The sequence below is a fragment of the Mchenga conophoros genome, linkage group LG5 (assembly GCF_057382185.1).
Source record: "Mchenga conophoros isolate Kocher_MC1m ecotype Shallow Benthic linkage group LG5, M_conophoros_male_GT1.1, whole genome shotgun sequence".
Classification (NCBI taxonomy): Eukaryota; Metazoa; Chordata; class Actinopteri; order Cichliformes; family Cichlidae; genus Mchenga; species Mchenga conophoros.
Window position 1 is genome coordinate 25,940,783 of NC_140530.1, and position 20,800 is coordinate 25,961,582.

Sequence of the window (20,800 nt, forward strand, 5' to 3'; positions counted from 1 at the left end):
TGACAGCGAGCCCCCACTTTGTTTTTCCCAAAAGTGCTGGAAGTAGAAAGGGAACAAACCCAGTGAAATAAACATATCTCAAACTTGCACTTAATAAATATAGAAACATGCACACAAAAAACAAATCCAGAAACATGTCCCCCTTCAGGACGACGTCGGTACTGCAGGTTTTTATCAAAGCGGTTCTGATTCTTCACACTCACCCGATAGTAAACAAACAAACAGCAGCCCATCATCAGGATCAGCTCCTCAAACACACTTGTAATCAACTCTGCAGCTCCTTATCCTCCTCTTTCTTCCTCTCCTCTTCCTCCAGGTCCCTTTCTTTTAACCCCAAAGTCACATTCGCCCTCTTTTCTTTTCTCCTCTTTACATGCTGGTGCTGGACAGCACTCGAAATAATTTCTCCTTTGTTCGTCCCACCTCCTGTGAATCACCTCCTTCACAGTCACATTTTATTTCACCTCTTTTAATTCTGTTAAAGTTCTCCAGGTTCTTGATCCAAAAGCCTCTTATTCTGCACCTCCTCTTCTCTTTTCTGACCTTCTTTTGCCCGCTGCTTCTCTCCGCCTGCGTACTCCTGCTTCACCACCTCAGCCACAGTCTGAGCCTCCTCAGCCTCACCACCTTCCTGAGTGGATCTACAGACCCTCAGGAACAGGAACCCTTTACAATGTATGTGTGTGTGTGTGTGTGTGTGTGTGTGTGTGTGTGTGTGTGTGTGTTTGTCTGTCCCCTCGGTTCCCACAGGACAAACAGGAAATGACGGATGTTGGGGGGGAAACAAGACGTCTATAATTAGGAGCTGAAGGAGCACGGTGACAGCAGCAGGACAAACACTTGCAAAGACTGATCACTTACATCTATCACACATTATTTTCACACAAAAAAATTAAAAAGTAATTATGAATTTTCTTTCTTTCTTGCCTTTTCAAATTATGTTAAAGGAAATTCTTCATTTTGCAACACAGATATTTTTTTCTTAAAGCATATAATTGAGAGTAAACGACTTAAAAAGTGTGAATCACAAAAAAAAAATCAAGCAGAGTGGGGCTAAAACTATTAACTGATGAACTGACAGAGAGAAATTCGCTTCCAGCTGTGCTGATCAGCAATGTTTTGCCTAATTATTAAAGGTGAAACAGCTCTAATTTCACTGGTTACACATTCTGCACAGTTCTTGTGTTTATTACAACATACATATTTTTAATGAGAATTCAGCTACAATATTACCAATAAACCCCTGATGGCTTTAAGTGAATCACATTAATCATCACATAACAGTGCATTGTGTTCTGCTGGGAAACCCTGGGTCCTGGCATTCATGTTGCTGGCACTAACACACAAACACTTCTACAGACCAGCTTGAACTGTGAGTCATGCAAAGCCACTCTAGTAGAGCCAGAGAGCAAAAATATAAAGCTGGAAATGACCATAATAGATCTCCTTTAACATTAAAAACGTAATCACCCATTTTCTGCCTCATGCAGGAGTCAGCAGTCTAGGTAGAGAGGCCCAGACCTCCTCCACCTTGTCTAGGAAGACAAAATAAGGCACCCACGAGCTCATGGCTCGTGGGTGTCCTACCAGTTGGACATGCTTGAAACTTCTTATCTAGGAGGCCTCCAGGAGCCATCTGGGTCAGATGCCTCAGTAACCTTAATGTGGCGAAATGTCCAAAGCTAAACCCAGACACACACAATGAATCTGAAGCTGGTCGTGTCTCCCAAGGCAAAGTGACTTGTTTTTGTGTTTTTTTTTTTAAATTAATTTAGTGATTATTACTAGAGGATTGTGGTTCTTGTGTATTGTTTACCAGGTTTCCCAGTAGGGACAATAACAAATTACTGAATTAAGCTGAACTGAACCAAATAGCCTAAATGTGCAAATGTGGGGCTTCAAAACGGGACTTTTGTGTGATGTTTAAAATAATGTCCTTATCTCCAAACCTCAAAACATAAAAATCAAATAAAGAAAAGGTAAAATCACATAACTTAGGTGAGACACAGCTTGCTGCTTTTTTTTGTCTTGTTTTGTTTTTTTGCTGCATTTGTTTTGTTTTTTCATTATGGACTTTGGCAAATCCTGTGTTATATAATAATGGAGTCACAGCACAGTTACTGTAACGCAGGGAATAACATGACTAAGTTCATGTGTGGGAATTGTTCTTACCCCTCTGAGGGTCCAGCCATCAGGAGAGAGGAGAGAGAAGGAGGATGTTTTCCTCTGCCGCTTCGACCTGAAGGAAGAAAAGGAGGAAGGAAGACAGACAGACCGATGAGGAGAGGAGAGAAGCAATAAAGGATGAAAGGAACATGATAGCATGCTGTTACCTCAAACAATAACTAAAAGAAGAAAAAAAGATTTTCAATTTGCTTTTCAATTACTGTTTTATTTATTTATTTATTTATTTTAATAACTTAACTAGGATTTAAAAACTTTTAAAAAAATACAGAAATTAAAAAGTGAGCAGTATTGAAAGCTGAGTTATTTCATTGCACAGTTAGCAACAGAAGATTAAGTGAAAACTAATCTTCATACTTGATGAAAATTAAGTTAATTTTTTTTAAGGTTTGGCTTTTTAACTATGCAGATTGTCACGAAGAGTAAAGGAGGCAAGCCTTCAAAGGTGTGTAAAATATGAAGTGGGCAGAGCTCCACCAGGTGGTTTCTCAAAGTCACTACACCCACGACCTTTTACCCAGTGCAAAATTTGTGTGAAGATCTTTTAGGTGATAATTTTGTGTAAGTTCGGTTAAATTCTTTACTGACCGTTAAATCTTATGAATTTTGAACAGATAAAGGAATGAAGGCGCTCTGGCATGGCTTAGCCTCCATCAGAGTTAACAAAGCTTGGCTTCCATTTATGTGTATGAGGCCGGACATCACTGCTTTTAAAGAAAATACAGGATATTTGTACTTCATTTGTTTTCATTATGGATATCAAACTTTTAAGGTAAGCAGATTATTTGTTTAAGTAGTCAGACTTTCAGCAACAGTAACAAATATAACCCACACAAACTCTTTGTGTCACATTTAGTTTGTAGACTAAACTATAAAGCAGCTCCGCTAAACTGACAAAGTGAAATATGGTGTATATTGGCATAAGGTATGTGGAAATAACTGGTGTGAAACTGCAAGTGTGTTTCCTGTCCTTATAACCTGACAGCTTCCCTCCAACCTGAGCTTCTGCAAGTCCTGCAACTGACTGTGCAAAAATTAGAGATTCAACAAAGTAACAGAAATTGTAGCAAAGGCCAACTTCAGCATCTCCCAGAGCCATCCACTTTTATTTACTGTTAATAGCACATTCATCATTTCTAATCTGAACAAAAGGCTTATGAACGCTGGTGAAGCTGCAGAAGAACGAGCAGACAGAGAGGACACAGACAGCCAGAGACAAACATGTTACATCATTAGAGCCTCTCCCTCTTCTGTCTGTGTGACACAGAGAGTGACAGCAGTCCTGCTCTGTTTCCTGGCCTCTCACCCCAGGAAGCTCCTAACTGTGTCTGTGACTTCAGTATCTACCTTCCCTCTGCTGTCAGTGGCACGGTAACTGCTGAGGAGTTCTCTGATTGGATGTTTCTTACTTAAGGTAGAACTCACTTTTAGTCAGTTCTACCTTAAGAATGAGGCTTATGTAAGGCCTGTGTGGCTCTCTGATAAACAACTATGACAATAAATGAAGTTACATCCAAACAAAGTTGCTCCAGAAGTTCTTGTTTCACACTAAAAAATACAGACTGGTTTGATAAAACAAGAGCAGCTTTGTATGACTCTCAGATCAGTACAATAATCATTCTTAAAAGGCTTTTATCTGAAATAAGCTGCTGTAAACTAACTTTGTAAACGCAAAAATTACTTCGGTTATGCTGACCTCACTATGAGAAACTTTGGCCATGTATGTATGTATGAACATCCATCACTGTGAAACTCCTAAAGAAAAACTAAAGAAAAGCATAACAGGTCCACTTTATTATTGAAAAATAACTTCATCGGGGTGTCTCATATAATCCTGTCTTGTCAGATGCTGACCGTGTCTCACACAATGTCCACATTAGGAAGTTTTGGAGGGTGCCGGTGGCGTAAATATCAGGTTTATGAGCCTGCTTGGACATTAATGTTTTTGCACTTGGTTTGACCTGCTTTTTCTACTTTGATTTTCACTCGCTGTCTAGATTTAAGTACTAAAGCTGTTAGGAGAAGATCCTTGTTTGGGTTTAAATACATCCCACTCACCAGTAACCCTTTGTGTTGAACAATGACTAGCTGGGAATGACATCTTTGTCTCATTATGCCATAACCCAGTGCCAACTTCTCCCAACAGATGACGCACTCGGGCTGAGGGACGCGCAGTTTTTTCCCCTCTTTTTTCTTTAGATGGTAGACCATTTGTGCTGGTGGTTCATTGTGATTTGATTCACAGAAAAAAAAGTGATCATTCCCCCACCTCAGAAGTGATCCCCTTCTCTAACAGAGACTTTGATGTGTAACTCTGTAATAATTCCCACCATCTGGCATCTGCCACAAAGCCTACAAAATATTGATATCATAAATTAAAACCTCATTCACTGTTTTAGATGGTGATTGGATGGTGTTTTAGAGGATGAAACAGGTCTGAATTGGAAAATAGTGAGCAGCTATAAAACAATAAGATGCAAATGTGTTTACACACAGTGTATGGTGGCAGATTGTTCAGCGATTGCTGCTTTTTCTCAGCTTTCTGTTGCTTCTTCATTGTGTTTTATGACAATTTTCTAACAATGACATGGATGGATCTGAAGTTACAGACGCTACCAGGCATCAGTATTTGTTTTGTTTTTTTAATCAATAGACCAAAAAACAATTTCTGTCTCATCATGGCTCTAAAGTGTGTGTGTGTGTGTGTGTGTGTGTGTGTGTGTGTGTGTGTGTGTGTGTGTGTGTGTGTGTGTGTGTGTGTGTTTGCCTTTATGTGTGTGACTCATTCATTCCTGGGAGTTGCAGGGCTTTTTCCAATAGTGCAAACCATCCCACCCTGGATGAACTCACACACATGCACACGCACGCACACTTGCACACAGAGTTCTGTTTCCATCACTTCAGAGGACATTATGCCGACTTGAATACATGTACTATAACCCTTAATCTAACCTTAAACCTTAAAATGTTTTAAACTCATTTTTTTTCCCAAGAGGGAGGTGACGTGGTTGAACTCTCCTGCTGAGGAGATCAGAGGTGTGTTTGGCTACACGCACCTCCAGTCTTTCCCTGCCTGTTCTCCTGGTAAATCTTTTATCCACTCATCTGTTTTTAATATCACTTTCTCAGCAAACATTCAGTTTTCAGACTAAAACAGGGCACTATGCTCAAGGGGAGGCTAGCTGTAGTGAGACTAACTGTGGGAGTCATTTTGGAGTTTTACATTGTTCTGTTCTGTTGTTGTCATCATTAATAAACATGCAGATATGAAACTATCTGCAAATCAGTGGACTATTTAGGAGAGGTCCATGAAGTGGTATCAATCTCAAATGTCAAACCAAATCTTTCATTCTTTGTGCTGCTTCCACTTCCGTCAGCACTATAATCACAACACACAGCTCAGGCACAAAAACGTCTCATGAAACCAGCAGAGCGGCGTGCAGTGTGGGTAGGAACAATTATGTCTAAATGACAGACAAAAAATGTCACCTGAACAACATCTTGCATTGTCCCTTGAAAGCAGCAGAACCACATTTCTCCAGAGATTAACTCCCCACACCCAGTTCATCATCTGTTTTATGACTCTTGAGAAGCATTTCAGACATAGCAAAAGTGGTTAAAATACATTACACAGTGTCAGCCTGTTTTAGTTAGACAGCTGATAAACTCATTGTAAAGTACCCGCCAACACCAATCTGCCAAACTTTTCTATATTTCTATATAACGAGTGAGAAATTTCTCTCTGTTGGACTGAACCAGAGCTGAAAGTACTGCACAAATAGGACTGTACTGAGTTCATATCATTCATCCCTTTTTCATTACTTAGAAAAAGTACAAACAATCTTAAATAAATAAATAAATGATTAAATGAATTTTAAAAAGTTGACCAAATTTAGCTTTTACCTACCTAAAAGTAAAATCTTATTGTATGGAAACCATGAATACAGAAATGAACAAATAGACCATTACAAGGAAAAGCTAGGAAAAAATGTTTTAAAGAAAAGATGAAAAATTATCAGAATTTCAAGCACTAAAAAGAAAAAATGCAAACTGCAAACGCACATAAACCACATGTACACATTCTCTTTAACATCTCTTTTGATTTGTGAGTCCAACTTCTGGAATGGGAAGGCTCTCACGGGTGCCCAGGTGCCCGTTGTATCATTATTAAATGTTAATTCTATCTACAGAATTTATTTCTAAATTATATCAACAGAGGTACATCCCATGAGCTGCATAATTAGCAGCTTAATGGGAGTAATCAGTCATTGTCTAAATGTTCAGCTTTCGCAATACAAATGCAGCAGCATTGCATGTGTCTTTGTGTACGGACAGAAAGTTTTCGGTCTCTATGAGCTTCGGAGAAATCATTGAAAGTTCCACGCGAGCAGTAGAAGTTAGTGGTATTCAAACCACACAGGAGAACTGTGACTATTATCACATAACAATCACCAATGTGGCGAAAACAAGTATCAAAGCAGCAGTTAATCATTTGACAGTCAGCCTTTTATGGACCCCTGAAATGTGGAGAAACTTGAGTTACTACACGTACAAGTAACTACAGAACACATTTGCGTATGATTCATAATATTGCTGAAGCCCCAAAGGCAGAATTCCTGCATACAAGAAAGATCTGCCTATCCCACAGAAGAAATGCAGGTTGTATTTACTGCATGCTTTGTTACTAAAACTTTGTGTGTGTAGGTGTTACATCTAAAAACTTGTGTATGGAAGGTCTTTCGGTGTCTTTTTATTAAGCAGGACGAGACTTCCAGGTGTGATGTTTGTTATTTACAAATGATCATGGAAGCTACATCCATCTTTTAAATACAGTATATGATGAACCCAACCACGAGGGGGCCACAAGCCTGTGTACCCCTACTGCCGGTCCCAAGCTCAGATAAATGGAAAGGGTTGCATCAGGAAAGGCATCCGGCCCAAAATCGTTGCCAAATTGAACATGTGGCTCATAAAAAAATGGCATTTCCATATTGGATTAGTCGGGTTAACAATAACTGCCTCTGGTGCTGTTCGCCAACAAGGAGCTTGTGGAAACTGTGGTACTGATGGCTGAAGACAAAGCAACAGGAGAGGGGGAAGGCATGATAGGAGACCGTGAGAGAGAAGGTAAGGAATGAGTGTGGAGATGAGAGTAGGCTGATATATATGGATATATTGTGTGTACAGGAGACTAGGTGGAAGGGAAGCAAGGTCAGAAGCACTGAAGGAAGATTTAAGCTGTTCTATTATGGTGTAGATAGGAAGAGGAATGGAGCAGAGGCAATCTTGTAGGAAATGTATATGACGGTGCTGTGGGGGTGAAGAGAATGCCAGACAGGATCACAAGTGTGAGGCTTGAAATATTCAGTTCCATTTCAATTCAATTTTATTTATACAGCGCCAAATCACAACAACAGTCTCCTCAAGGCACTTTATATTGTAAGGTAGACCCTACAATAACACATACAGAGAAAAACCCAACAATCATATTACCCCCTATGTGCAAGCACTTTGGCGACAGTGGGAAGGGAAAACTCCCTTTTAAATAGAAGGGGTGATGTTGAATGCTGTCAGTGAATATGAGCCACAGGCTGGATGTCAGCAGAGAAAGACTGTTGATTAAAGTAGACTTCAATTGACATAAAAGCAAAGGGACCATAGGTGATGAGGAGGTGATGAGAAGGTAGGTTAGGTATGGCGTCAAATAGAGAAAGGCAGAAAAACACAAATGGTGGTGGATTTTGAAAAAGGATGGAAATGGCTGTGGCAAATATCCGCTTCAAGAAGAGGGAGGAACATCGAGTGACATAAAAGAATGGAGGAAGGTGCGGGCAGGTGGACAACAGCTTATGCAGAAGGTGCCATTTAAAGACACAGGAGACTGTGAGATGGTGTCAGGGGAGACTGTAGCAAAACAGCACTGGATAACAGTCTGTAGGATTACTTTGGAAATCAAAAAGAGGAAGTGAGTGAAGACAGAGGCTGAAAGTTGTAGTTAAGAGTTACAAGAAGAGTGTGAAAGTACAGCTGTAGTGCTGAGAGAAACTTCCAGAAAGGTATCTGATGTATCCTCTGGACAGAGGCTTGCTCTGGAAATAAGAAAGGGACTGAAATTCAGCAGAAATAAAGCATAATACATGTGTACAAGTGAGTGGGAGGCAGATGAAACAGTGAAGTAACAGTGAAGCTGTGAGGAATAAACACTTGAGATCAACCATCCAAAGCAATGGACAGAGCACAAGAGAGCTGTAGAAGAGAGTGGAGGCAGTGTGGAGCAGCTGTGACAGAATGATGGCAGCAAGAAAGAAAGGGAAGGTTTACAAGACAAGTGAGTGAGGCCTGCTATGACGTATGGTTTGGACACAGTGACAATGACCAAAAGATAGGACGCCGAGCTGAACATGTTAAGATCTTCACTGGCAGTGACTAGATTGGACAAGGTTAGAAATGAGAACATCAGAGGCACCACTCAGGGTGAACCGAGTGAGTGAAATGAGTTTTGAGGAGGGATAGTGGATATACTACTCAAGCAATGTTGAAGACAGAGCTACCAGTCAGAGGAAGAAGAGGAAGACCAAGAGAAGACTCATGGATGTAGTGAAGAAGGGGATGCTAGGGATAAGGTGGGACTACCTTTAGTCACAGCAGAAGAAGAAAAACTACAGTCTATGATGAATGCCAGTTAGAGATCACCAGTGGGTAAAATTTTTCAATGCTATACTGTCTTAATTTTAAAATTCCCAATGGATGAGAGCATGAAAATGACCGTGGTGGAACATATCTCAAGTACTTTTTGTTTATTTAAATATTTCTATGCTACACTAATATTTTAGTTTGTACTCTATAACTTATCTAAAACCTTTAGCTAGTTATAATTTTGAAGTTACTGAAAGGTGATAAATTATCCTGTATTTATATGGATGAAGTAGCATCCAGGATATTCAAATAATCTCTCACTGCAGCAATAAAGTGACTTTTTTTTCAGTGATTATGCTACGATCCTCATACTCAGTCATTTTAATTTATATATAACGTTTGTACTTTACATATATGACGTAAATACTTCTACCATTTCAAATGTTTAAAGTCTTTATGAAGCACCAAATTCCAAATATAACACATCTGTATGAGGGCACAGGGCGGCTAATGTTAAAACTCAGACACTGACTTCTACGCTGTGTTTACTGCCTGCCTCACAGAGTAGGACACCTGCACCAAATATGGTTATGGAAGTATAATTTTGTGAGCAGAAGATTTTTTTTAAAAGCTTGTTTTAGAGCAACTTCTGATTTGAGCTCCCAATGAACAGCTAAATTAGAAGTTAGTTCAGCTGATACTTATAAAAAAAAATAACTGTCCAAATAGAGAGGCTTGCTTCTAGAAGGACTATGAATCCACACCGCCACACTGAATCCGAAGAGAAGCAGCTCTCCATCCTTCAGAGACTCGCTCCACCTTCTGGTTTGATATTTGTGGAGTGGGATTCGCACAGCAGCGGGATAATGAGGCCCAAACACACATCAAAGCCTTGAAGAACTACTTAAAAACCAAAGTAGGCGTCCCAGCAAACATGAATTTCCCTGCAATCACATGATCTCAACCTCACTGAACATTTATGAAGACCGAGGAAGTTCTTTATGAGATCATCCTGGAGCAGCGTGGGTAAACACCAGCTTCAACAAATGCTATTTTGCATTTAAGTAACCAAAACTAACACGAACTAGCATAACATCACATCACTCCAGAGCTTCAGCTGCTAATTCAACAGTATCAGAAAACTGTGACTTAAACAGCAAACAAACATCAGCTCACACCAAACTGTCAGAGAGTCAAACTGTCTGCAGAAGGCTGTTTATCTGAAATGTACTGTGTGGTACAGGTTAAAATCATAGCAAGGGCCTCAAGGACAGAAGCCTGTGTGTGTGTGTGTGTGTGTGTGTGTGTGTGTGTATTCCTTTTTGCTAGCACTAGCTTGAGTTTTACAGCTTGGGAAAACAGAGATCCTGTCTTTTGGTGCTTGAAAGCTTTCTTTTATGGCTCAGAATTGAATGAGGTGAATGAGGTCCATGCAGGTTAAGTTCAGGGGTAAGGCTCGGGGTCCTCACAGAGATAGACTTTGAGTCTTGTGTGTGTTGTGTGTGTGTGTTTGCACAAGCTATAAGTCACCCTCATGCAAACTTGTGACTCATGAAGCAGCAATAAAAACCTCTTTCTTTCAGTTTTTTCTCTCTTTGGTAGACTGACTGCCTCTTCAGAGTCTCTTGACTTTAAATCTTCCACATGTATAATAACACCTTATAATTAAACACACACCGGCAGTGATAGGGTTAATCATAGAATTGCATGTCTTTCCCCGAAACTTTTAATACATTTTCTTTACCAAAAAACTTCAGAAAAAACATCTCAAGCTTCACAGAGGAGCTTCCCCTCACCTCGAACCCCGCTGACATCCATCACCTGCCTGCATCGGACTGCAGCTCCTCCCAACGAGCCGAAAACAAACCCTCTTTAAAAAAAAAAAAAAAAAAAAAACCAACAAAAAAACCCCTGATTAAACAAAAACAGCAGTCGGATCAGCTGCTTCAGTGAGTTTAGCTCTTCCGGTGAGTGAAAACAAAAGTTTCTTCTTAAAATAAATGAAAGTCCAGCTTCAGTGCGAAGATTTGTGCCGGATAACAACCTGAGAGCGATAAATCCTTCCTTTTTCTGTACAGCCGAGTCTGAGCAGCGCCTTCCTTCGAACCTCGCCTTCAAAATAAAAGCATGGGTTGACTTTGAAGATAAAATGAGATATTACTCAAGATCTTACTCACATTTAACATTAACATATTAAATGTGTTTTAGAATGCATTGAGGAAAAATTGAAAAACAGAGACTATCAAGAACAAATAGTTTAACATTTGTTGTAATGCAAAGTAGTATTATGCATTTCCAGATCAGGCTTATTTTTATTCTACAGTAGCTTTGCATGATTCAGTCAAAAAAAAAAAAAAAGACTCTGCTCCTTGGTTGCAGCACCACAAATCCTCTCAAACAAGCTGTATTAGTTCTTCCACCTTTACACCAATTTTCTCCTGACTGGATGATACTCACTCATAAAAACAGAGGTTTGAGCAGCAGGTGGGTGGAGCTTCTATGCCAAAGATGACCATATTATATCTGCTCTCTATGACCTCATACATATCCAAAAGTTCAAACTAGAGGTGGGCAGAATAATCCAAATGTTTATATTATCAATAGCAAAGTTGGTATTGTTATCGGACTGATATTAGTGCAATAGAATTGATACTTTTGTTTCCTCCAAGCTTTCAGTATGTAGCCTACTGAATTCTCAAATCTTTTTTAAATTAATTGTTAATCATCTCTAAACCATGCCAGGGTTTAAGCTTTTATTCTGAAAATAAAAGCAGGCTGTTTGTAGAACATCTGAGTTTTAGTAGCTTCTGTTTATTTAAGCCTGGATGCCTCACAGCTCACAAACTATAGAGCTGTCCAGTGGCCTTTATATCAGGGAAGAGTGTTTGTTTCACCACAAGAAACTAAAACCTGTTAGTCAGCTTGAAGCATGTCAGAGTACGATCAGCCATAAAGGATATTTTGATCCAAATTATATTTTGCTACAATAAAAGCTTGCTCATATCCAAATCATCCCCAGCAGAAAGTCATGAAAAGAAAGAAAATAGAAATAACTTTTTTTAATAAGGATTTTTTATTTTCTATATAAAAGGTACTATAAAACAGTACAATTTCTAAAAACAAGTAGCTTACTAAAATAAAAGTCTAACTATACAAAATCATATCAAACATTTCCAGAGAAAAATAAAAGTTATATTTACAAGTAGGAAATGTTACATCGTCCCTTCCAGCCAACTCAAACCTGCAGATGAACCAGAAATCCTCACTCACGCATTCAGCAGCAACTCACTCTCTTGAGCTAGAAAACAATTTTTAAAAAGAAAAACTCAAAAAGCAAAATACTTTGTTCACGTAAATGATAGTCTTCCATCATTGTACATAACGTTAGCAAGGTGTACTAACATTTATGTCACTTCTTTAAACAAAATATTCGATTTTATGATCCGATAATAGTGGTCATGTTACTTTGTTACACCAACAATAAATCTTTGTCAACAAATATAAGGCATGAGTATGTTTGAAGTATTTCAAAACAAGATGTGCTTTTGAAGAAGGTTTCTCTTTATGATGCAAATGTCTTTCAAGAAACAAGTGGGCACATTTAAATAAAAAAGGCACCTCTTAAACAAGCTTCATCTGATTCTTTATCTTATAGTATAAGTTCTTTCAGTATTTGGTCTTAAATCATGATAATACAAAATAATATTACATCAAAGCAGTCCCCCTTTTTTTGTATTTTTGCATAATGCAAGAACTAAAAGGGCAAAGGACCTTTTTTCACTCTTAAGTAAAGCACAAGAGGAACCTTTTCAGTAATGCAATCGCCATGATAAAATAGGAATAGTAAACATTACCTATGTAAGCCAGAGATTACTAAAAATGAAAGACAGTAGACAAATAAAGCATCTGTTAAGTCCAGCCTGTATGTGGCAGAAGAAATGTGAAATCTTTACTAGATTTTCCTCTCGACTTGATACACCGATAAGCAAAACAGAGAGAAAACAAAGAGACTGAAACTGAGTTACAAGAATCACCACAACCAAAGCAGATCTGAACTGTTTTGGTTTACTTGATAACATGTTTGGTCAGAGAATAGGGAAGATTTGTTTGGTTATCTGCAGCAATAACAGCTGTGGTCACTGGAAAAGCCCAGAATTGGTGCTTCCCTCTAGAAAGTCTATATCTGTCCCCTTTCTAATGCCATCGCTGTTATGAAAAAAGTCACACAACAAACATACAGCTCCAACCACCGTGTTCTCCATTATGTAATTGTGATAGCTGTTGCTATGACAGCAGCCAAGTGGGTCAAACTTCATGCTAGCATTTTTACCGAAGGTGTGAATGCAAACAGAAAAAGGAAAAAAAAGTGTCCTTGATGGTATGCACTTCTGTGGAGCAGTTACTCTGAGGGAGTTTCCCAGAAGTGTTTGGTCCAAAAGTGCTGACTGATGTCTTTAAGGTGTTTATACATTCAGCAGCTTTAAGTAAGAACTGCTTTGACAGTCCTGGGCAGCAAGTAAACTCTTTGATCAGGTTCTGCTTTATCTTGCATTTTCACATCAAAACAGTACTGGAACAGCTGGTTTGTTACAGCATCACGTTTTGGTACCTGACATCAAGTCATACATTTCTGTCTGCCAATCAGGACACTGTGGCCTGAAGCCATCTTTGGTTTGAAACGGTCACCTCTGCCAACATCTGGAGTTCCAGTCCTTCAAAAATCCTCCAGTGGACAAAAAAAAAGAAAAAAGAACTGCAATTACCAAAGTTTTCTCGTAATCAGTGATTAGCACAATTACCAGGAAATACTGCTCTAGAACACAGTGGCTACTATAGCAATCACAGTCATTACTGTTCTAGAACACAGTGGTACCACAGTTACAAAAGAATACTGTTATAGAATTCAGTGGTTCCATAGTTTTCATAGCTATTTATCAACATTCTAGAATTCAAAGGTTACCATGGTCACTATGGTCAAGTGTTTTACAACATAGTGGCTACCATAGTTACCATGGAATAGTGTTCTAGAACTCAGTGATTAACATAGTTATGACAGATCAGCATTCCAGAACTCAGTTTCTGCTTCCCACTCCGGTTCTTCCAGCTTCGCCTTCTTCACAAAGGCAACTTTTTGGTCCAAGTTGCCACATTGATTTACAAGATGACATCACCAGGCTAGCCTTCTTTTGATTGGCTGAAGGCATACCCCTACAACGATGCCACAGGTGTGAGAACAGCATCATTTTGCTCGAGGTGATGATGGTGGTGCAGCTCAGCTTTGCACACCGTGGCAGCGCTGCAGCTGAGCGATGTGGCAGCGGGTGCCTCTTCATCACCTGAAAGACACATAGCCAAGTGTGAGCACCATGATCACCTTCAGTCTTTAAGAATCATTTACCTTTGTGCAAAAGTCACATGAGGACATAAGTCAGGGAAATTTGGCACATGCATGTTATTGAAAATGTTGCTTTTTCTACAGAACAAACAGCAAAGTTCGATTTTATAAAACATCTGTTGAGGTTGAGGCCTTACTCAAACCATAGAAAGATGATTCACTCTCAGCCAGGGAGGAGGAGTCTGCCTGGTCATGTGACAGTCCGTCCATTAAGGGAATAGAAAGCTCTGATGAAGGAACAGATGAATCATAGATGCCTGAATCACGAGGTGGGGGGATCTCTGGAACAGTGGGGCGGCCTTCATCAGCCTGTCCCTGACCAGGGGAAATGCCATCCTGGAGGATGGAAGGACCAGAGGAGGACAAGGAGGAGGAAGAGTCTTCGGATAACAGTCCAGATATTCCAGAAGCAGACCTGTAACAGAAAAAGCATCTGCAGTCAGAATAATAATAATAATAGTTATATGTTACCTGCTGTTATATCAGTGAAATTAAAAGAAAACAAAAATGAGGTGTAACACACTTTCCTTTACCTTGAATTGGGATCTAGCATGAACAGAGAAGAGTGTGGTAGGTCTGGACTGGGACAGACACCAGGACTGGGACAGGGGTCAGGGGTGGAACTGGGACTCGGGCAAAGGTTGGGATCAGGGCTGGAACCATGGGCCAGCTGGAGTACGTTCCTCCCCATCACGCCCTCCCCACTCTCCAGCGATGGCATTCGCACCACCACCTCATTCAGCACCAAGCCAGAGTCAAACCTCTGCTCAGCCTGAGATGACAAGGAGCAGGAAGGTTTGGGCGGAAGGCTCGGAGCCTGGACAGCAGCGAGAGACGGATGTTTGGAGGAAGAGTCAGGAGAGGTAGAGGATGCTCCAGCAGGAGCAAGCTGCTTTTCGAACCAGTCGGGGTTCTGGCTGATGTGCTGGTGCATGTTGCAGATGGAAACGTAGAGCGAGCGCCCGGACTTGCTTCTGAAATAGTTCCTGCGGGAAATGTTAAGAGGCTGCTGCTCACGATCAGTCAGACTGGAATGACTCGAATGGAACCGACTGAAGAGCTGAGGCAGCTGGTCCATCAGCTTGAACCTAAACAGGAAATGAAATTATTTATCAGGCTGCAAGTATTTATCATTTTCATTAAAGTTTGTATTCATTGTTCCCGTCTTTACCTGGTAGCCAGACTCAGCATGGTGGGGATGTCGCTTTCTGTAGAATAGTCAAAGTAAACTGCCATGTATCGGTTCATCTCCTGTGCCCCGCTGTCTTCGCTTTGCTTCGCCTGCCGCAGCTTCTCAGCAATCATGGCAACCGCCACAATGAACAGGTCCCCACCAACCGCAGTAATCGAAGAGCTGCTGCCATTACTACGGCGGCTCACTGGCGTCTTCCCTCGACGGCTCTTCTTTTCCACATAATAGCTGCAAAAAAACAACAGTTATGACAAAAGGGGTTGAAAAAAATATGGTAAGGAAAAGAATAAAGGTACATTTTTAGTTGACTCCTTACTTAACATTTTTTGTATTTTAGAAACCTGAAATGTTCTTGAAGAGGAAAAGGCACATGGGTATGGCAAGAAGACAAGAGAGACCAAAGGAAAGACGGAAACAAGTGAACACACAATGAAGAAAACATGACACCTGTAAAAAGAGGTGGGACAGAGGGGTGACACACTCGTCAATTAGGTTTAGAAACCTGTGAGCCTACCATAAATTAAATCATATATGCATCAGCATCTTCAACACATTTTGTGTTTTAATTCAACAATTTTAAAAGATTTTACTATAAAGTAACTACTGAACCCCTGACTTATTTGTTAGTTCAAATTCTGATGTTTACTTTTGATAAGTGTTAGAGGCATCTAGTGGCCATTTGAGGAACTGCAGCTGAAGGCACTTTCAGCGCCTCAACTGTAATATTCACAAAAAAATACAATTAAATATGAAGAAAACATTCACTCTGAGCCAGGGAGGAGAAGTCTCCCTGGCTAAATTTAAAAAAGAAGAATGAGACTTCAGAAACAAAGACTAATTAAAATTATACTGTACACTCGTAAAAATTAAGCATAAAAAATAAATAAAACCAAATCAAACTAATGAAATCTAAATTCTAATAAATGTGATTGTCTGCTTATTTTTCTATAGAAACAGGAGGGTAAGGTGAGTACCGCAGGCCTTTGGAACAGACGGTGATGATGAAGTTTGCTTCATCCAGCTGTCTGCTGAGCCATGACATCTGACCCTCTTTGCACATCTCCAGGTGTTCCCACAGGTCCAACACAACCTGAACATGAGTGAAAATAATCAGATTGATTTTTTTCATGTTTTCTATATTTTTTTCCTCCAAGTCTTTTAGTGGTCCTCAGTTTCTTCTTCATGATCGTCTCACCTCACAGCAGCAGAAGTCCTGCAGGAAGAAGGCGAAGCTCTGGATGACACTGGTGTGTTTGGGACAGTCTCTGTTCGAGTAGCAGATGAAGACTTTGGGGCGGGGCCACGGCCGCTCAGTGGTCAGTGCTGCGCTGTGATTGGACGACTCGCTGCTCTCCTCATCCAGCTGACTGTAGATGTTTTCTAAAGGAGGGAAGAGAGGATTGTTTTAAAATGCAGCCATAAATTTAAAGTATGGTGACCGAAATTCGGCAACTGCATTTGAATGACAAATGACAAAAACATTAAGATAACGGGGATGTCGTGCAGTCACATTGATTGATTGACTGATTATTTATTCCGAGCATGAATACAGCTAATACTGTCTTCTAGTACAAGTGCTTGAAAAGGAGTGGAAAGAAGTAACACTTATATATTCTCACCCTTTTGTAATGCAAAGGTTTACAAGGGTAATTGCTTTATACTGTGTACACCTCTCAAGATAGTAAATCTGGGGCCAGTTGCTGTCTAAAGGAAAGAAAGTCATTTACACAGCAGATGATCACTATCACTAATCATTACTAACAATGTTAAAATGGGAAGAAACTGAGCCCCTTAAAATATGAATCATGGTTCCCCTCACCTTGCTGCTTCTTGCGACACATGACTGTGAAGAGGGTTGCAAATGCTGACATGACAACCAGCGGCACCGTGATGGCCATGGCACGGATAGGTCCCGCCCAGGGGGAGTGGACTGGAGGATGGAAACAAACATACCCATTTGTGAGGCAATTAGATCAGACTGTTATTTCAGTATTTCTTTGCCACAAAAAAATGATAGTAGTGGGCAGGGCAGAGTCAATAGGTCTGAACTGAAGTTGATGTTTCATTGTGTGCACACAATGAGAACTGATTCCTGGAGTAATCCTGACTCGTTTCTAGATCCAGTGGATACACAATCTCTCCAGTGGGTTCTGGATCTATGTCGGGGTTTCGTCTCAGTTGAGCGTGCCAGGAAAACTTCTACAGGGAGGCTACCGGGAGGCATTCTAATGTCCAACATACTTTTTTAAACTGGGGGGAAGCAGGATGCTGAACTTTATTTTCCTAAAATTCACCTTGGACCCCTTTGTTGTGTAGAATCAATTTTGGTTTGTAGTTACACCTCCAGCCACTAGGTGGTGCTAATTTTTTATTATAAGTTAAAGAAATCAGAAAAGTCAGAGATCCTTAATGAGCTGACAAATTAGTGAAGAGGCAAACTCCTTTCTGGCTGCCAACATGTCATTGTATTTTATTGTAGTCTATTTCCTCAATGTGGACAATGCCCTGTGCTCAGCATGTGGTAAGATGATATACAGAGTCATGGACAGACCAGAGCATTCACTGAAAACATGTCATTAATGTCTGACTATGACAGCCCCTCAGTGGCTTTAAAAAAATGGATTAAGACTGTCAGTAAATCAGGAACAGCAGTGTTGCACAGGTGGGCTATTCACAGTGGATTCAGCTCAATTATTTTTAGTGCAGTCATCGTAGGAATATTTACTTAATGGTGTATTTTTAAATCAAACTAAAGACCCAACAATACTAAAGATGAAATGGTGGGATGTCAAGGTGTCTGTGGCCGTCTTTTATATACAGCGTACTGTGTGGTTGTGTGCATCTCACCCTGGCTGACGTGGTGCTGAGTGTGCATCCTGGTGGTGTTGCTGTCATCTTTCAACTGAGGAAGAGAAGAGAAGAGAGTACTGTTTAAAACTGATCATTTTTGGTCTATAAATCATCTTCGGTGAGGACTAGGCTCCAGCAGAAACCAGTTTAACCAGCTGTGAATGCTCTAAATGGAGCTCAGCTCTGTGCTACATTCATGTACCTCTATAGTGTAGGTCCCTGGAGTGACGTCCTGGAGGATACATGTCGTTCTGGGCTGATTCACATCCTGGAAATGGTAAAACACGACACTTTAGTTTTCAATAAAGACTAACATCTGCAATTAAATTTTAGCTTCCAGATTAAGTCCCAAACTCCTTCTGACAACGCACACACTTAAACAAAAGCCTGCTCAGGAGGAGAGGAGGTACAACTGAAGGCCAAAGAAGTTTTAAAAATGTTTTCAAAGCACATGGGAACAGTATATTCATCAGTTTATTGTACAAGTATTAAACAGTGGTGTCAGTATCAGTGGGGAGTTGGTGCCGCCTTAATATCAACCCTGATATAGTGACGGGACAGGTGTGCCTTTTTTCATTCTTCACAAAATTGCTTAGGAGTTGCTGTGTTACTGTGTGTGTGTGTGTGTGTGTGTGTGTGTGTGTGCCGTTTGTGTGTGTGTGTGTGTGTGTGTGTGTGTGCCGTTTGTGTGTGTGTGTGTGTGTGTGTGTGTGTGCCGTTTGTGTGTGTGTGTGTGTGTGTGTGTGTGTGTGTGTGTGTGTGTGTGTGTGTGTGTGTGTGTCTCCTGATGGTGTTGATACTGCGAAGACAGACAAAAGAAAAGAGCTGCTGGAGCGAGATCAAGGAGGATGCAGTTAGGACGAGGCTGGAACAAAAGCTTTTCATGCCACCTTCCAGTCCGGACATGATCGGGTAGAAACTCTGGATGTGGTTGGATGAGATTTAGGGGCAAATTATAGGCTTCCACATCAAATTCATCGCAAATAAAATGTGTTTACAGCTGCTCCACATTGGCCACACGTGAAGGCGAAGTGAAAATATGACCATTATATAGAGCCGGGAAGGGGGAGGGACAACACACATTTTCACAGAAAATACTAGAAGAAACTATGAGAATAGTTTGGAGAATCAGAGAAATCACATGTTTGTAACAGACTGCTAACTTGCTATTTCAGGGTGAATCTGCCACAAGAGCCCATGTTTTAGAGCATCACACACTCTACCGCGAACCCCTCAACTGTAAAGCACCAAGTGAAGCAAAATAAGGTCCAATGATGCCTATGTCTATTAGATTCAGATAGGACTCCAATGGCCAGCAATCTCAAATGTTCTTTTCAGGCAAGTCCAAACAAATGTATTTATTGAAAGGAAAGAATTCAATAAAAACACGTCTTTACAGGGTCTCAGCAGCGACCAACAAAAGCATTTCAGTTCTTTTTGTGGTGGCAAAAAAAAAAAAAAAAAAAAAAAAAAAAGGACAGAGTAAACCCTCTTCTGTAATCTAAATAAATACATCTCTGGAAACAACAGCATTCACTTTTTACCCACAAGCTGATCTGCTTTCCAAAACAAAGAAGAAAAAACATTCTTTGGTAATTTTCCATACAGTTTAATTCAGCTTTTTCCCTCAAACGATTAAACCCTTTTTTCCAAACAAAACTTAAGAGCTTTCATGAGAAAATCTCTGGTGGTCTACAGGTACTCAATAGGCACCAATATAACCTCTTCCAGTTTAACTATCACAGAAAGAGTCCACCCAAGCTTGTCTTCATATTTTTACATGCTGTACTGCCTTTGTTTTTTGAGAAATTCAACTTACTGTTTATTGATAGAGCCCAAATTTTAATAACGTGTATGTAATAAGTCCATAGTAACCAAATACATTACTAAAAGTGAATTTTTTTACACATTTTTCTAGATACACAGTTGTCATGGGTGTGTCCCTCAAAACTGTAAACAGGAAATTTAGCTTGAGTGTGTTCATAAATGTTTGTAATGCACTCATTTTTATAAACTGTATTAAAAATAAAATGCATATGCACTTTGAAGAAACACAGCATGTACAGCAAAATTAACTATTTCCAGTAGTGCACTCAAAGTTCTACGCGTTCAGCTTATATGCGCAAAGGCACAAAGTTAAACAGTTTTCAGCAGCCGCAGTGGATCTGCGATAGGCCTTGGAGAAAAAAAAAAAATAAATACTACAGCTGCTCGGGAAATGACATCATTTCTCCGCTGTTGCTGAAAACCACGTGGTAGTTCACGGTGACAACGTATATTCCAAGTGTTGTTAACAGCTGGTCAGATTGATAGAGTACCAAAGGAAACAGCGCTCTGGGACAGCTGATCTCGTGATATTTAAGTTCGGTTGCATGCAGAAAGACTTATTGCTATAATTTATTTGGTCTAGATATGGAAATGGTGATTACAAAGGGTTAAATATGATACCAGTTCCTCAGGTTCTGTCATCTCCTGCTACCCAGTATATTTTCATTCGCCTACACAGTCCTTTGAATTTGAATCTGTTTACGGAGATTTATTAG

General features: G+C 40.1%; 2 protein-coding genes across 3 annotated transcripts in view; both read right to left on the reverse strand.

Moving 5' to 3' along the window:
* The window catches only part of arhgef3 (Rho guanine nucleotide exchange factor (GEF) 3), a 32,449-nt gene extending 21,158 nt beyond the window's left edge, over window positions 1-11,291 (reverse strand). The window contains exons 1-2 of one of the 2 annotated variants that reach the window (XM_085274591.1): window positions 10,617-11,291; window positions 2,173-2,239 (exon numbers count right to left, since the gene is read on the reverse strand). In XM_085274591.1, coding sequence (XP_085130717.1) covers window positions 2,173-2,239; window positions 10,617-10,651 — 102 coding nt within the window. In that variant the 5' untranslated portion in view covers window positions 10,652-11,291. Of the gene's footprint in view, window positions 1-203; window positions 657-2,172; window positions 2,240-10,616 lie in introns of those variants that run through there. The other variant, XM_085274593.1, reaches the window with a different exon arrangement.
* Window positions 11,292-11,752: 461 nt separating this feature from the next.
* Window positions 11,753-20,800, reverse strand: part of il17rd (interleukin 17 receptor D) — a 34,177-nt gene continuing 25,129 nt past the window's right edge. The window contains exons 8-16 of the mRNA XM_085274601.1: window positions 18,460-18,525; window positions 18,255-18,309; window positions 17,227-17,337; window positions 16,603-16,787; window positions 16,382-16,497; window positions 15,387-15,635; window positions 14,749-15,303; window positions 14,353-14,630; window positions 11,753-14,156 (exon numbers count right to left, since the gene is read on the reverse strand). Of these exons, the coding sequence (XP_085130727.1) occupies window positions 14,029-14,156; window positions 14,353-14,630; window positions 14,749-15,303; window positions 15,387-15,635; window positions 16,382-16,497; window positions 16,603-16,787; window positions 17,227-17,337; window positions 18,255-18,309; window positions 18,460-18,525 (1,743 nt within the window). The 3' untranslated portion in view covers window positions 11,753-14,028. The remainder of the gene's footprint in view (window positions 14,157-14,352; window positions 14,631-14,748; window positions 15,304-15,386; window positions 15,636-16,381; window positions 16,498-16,602; window positions 16,788-17,226; window positions 17,338-18,254; window positions 18,310-18,459; window positions 18,526-20,800) is intronic.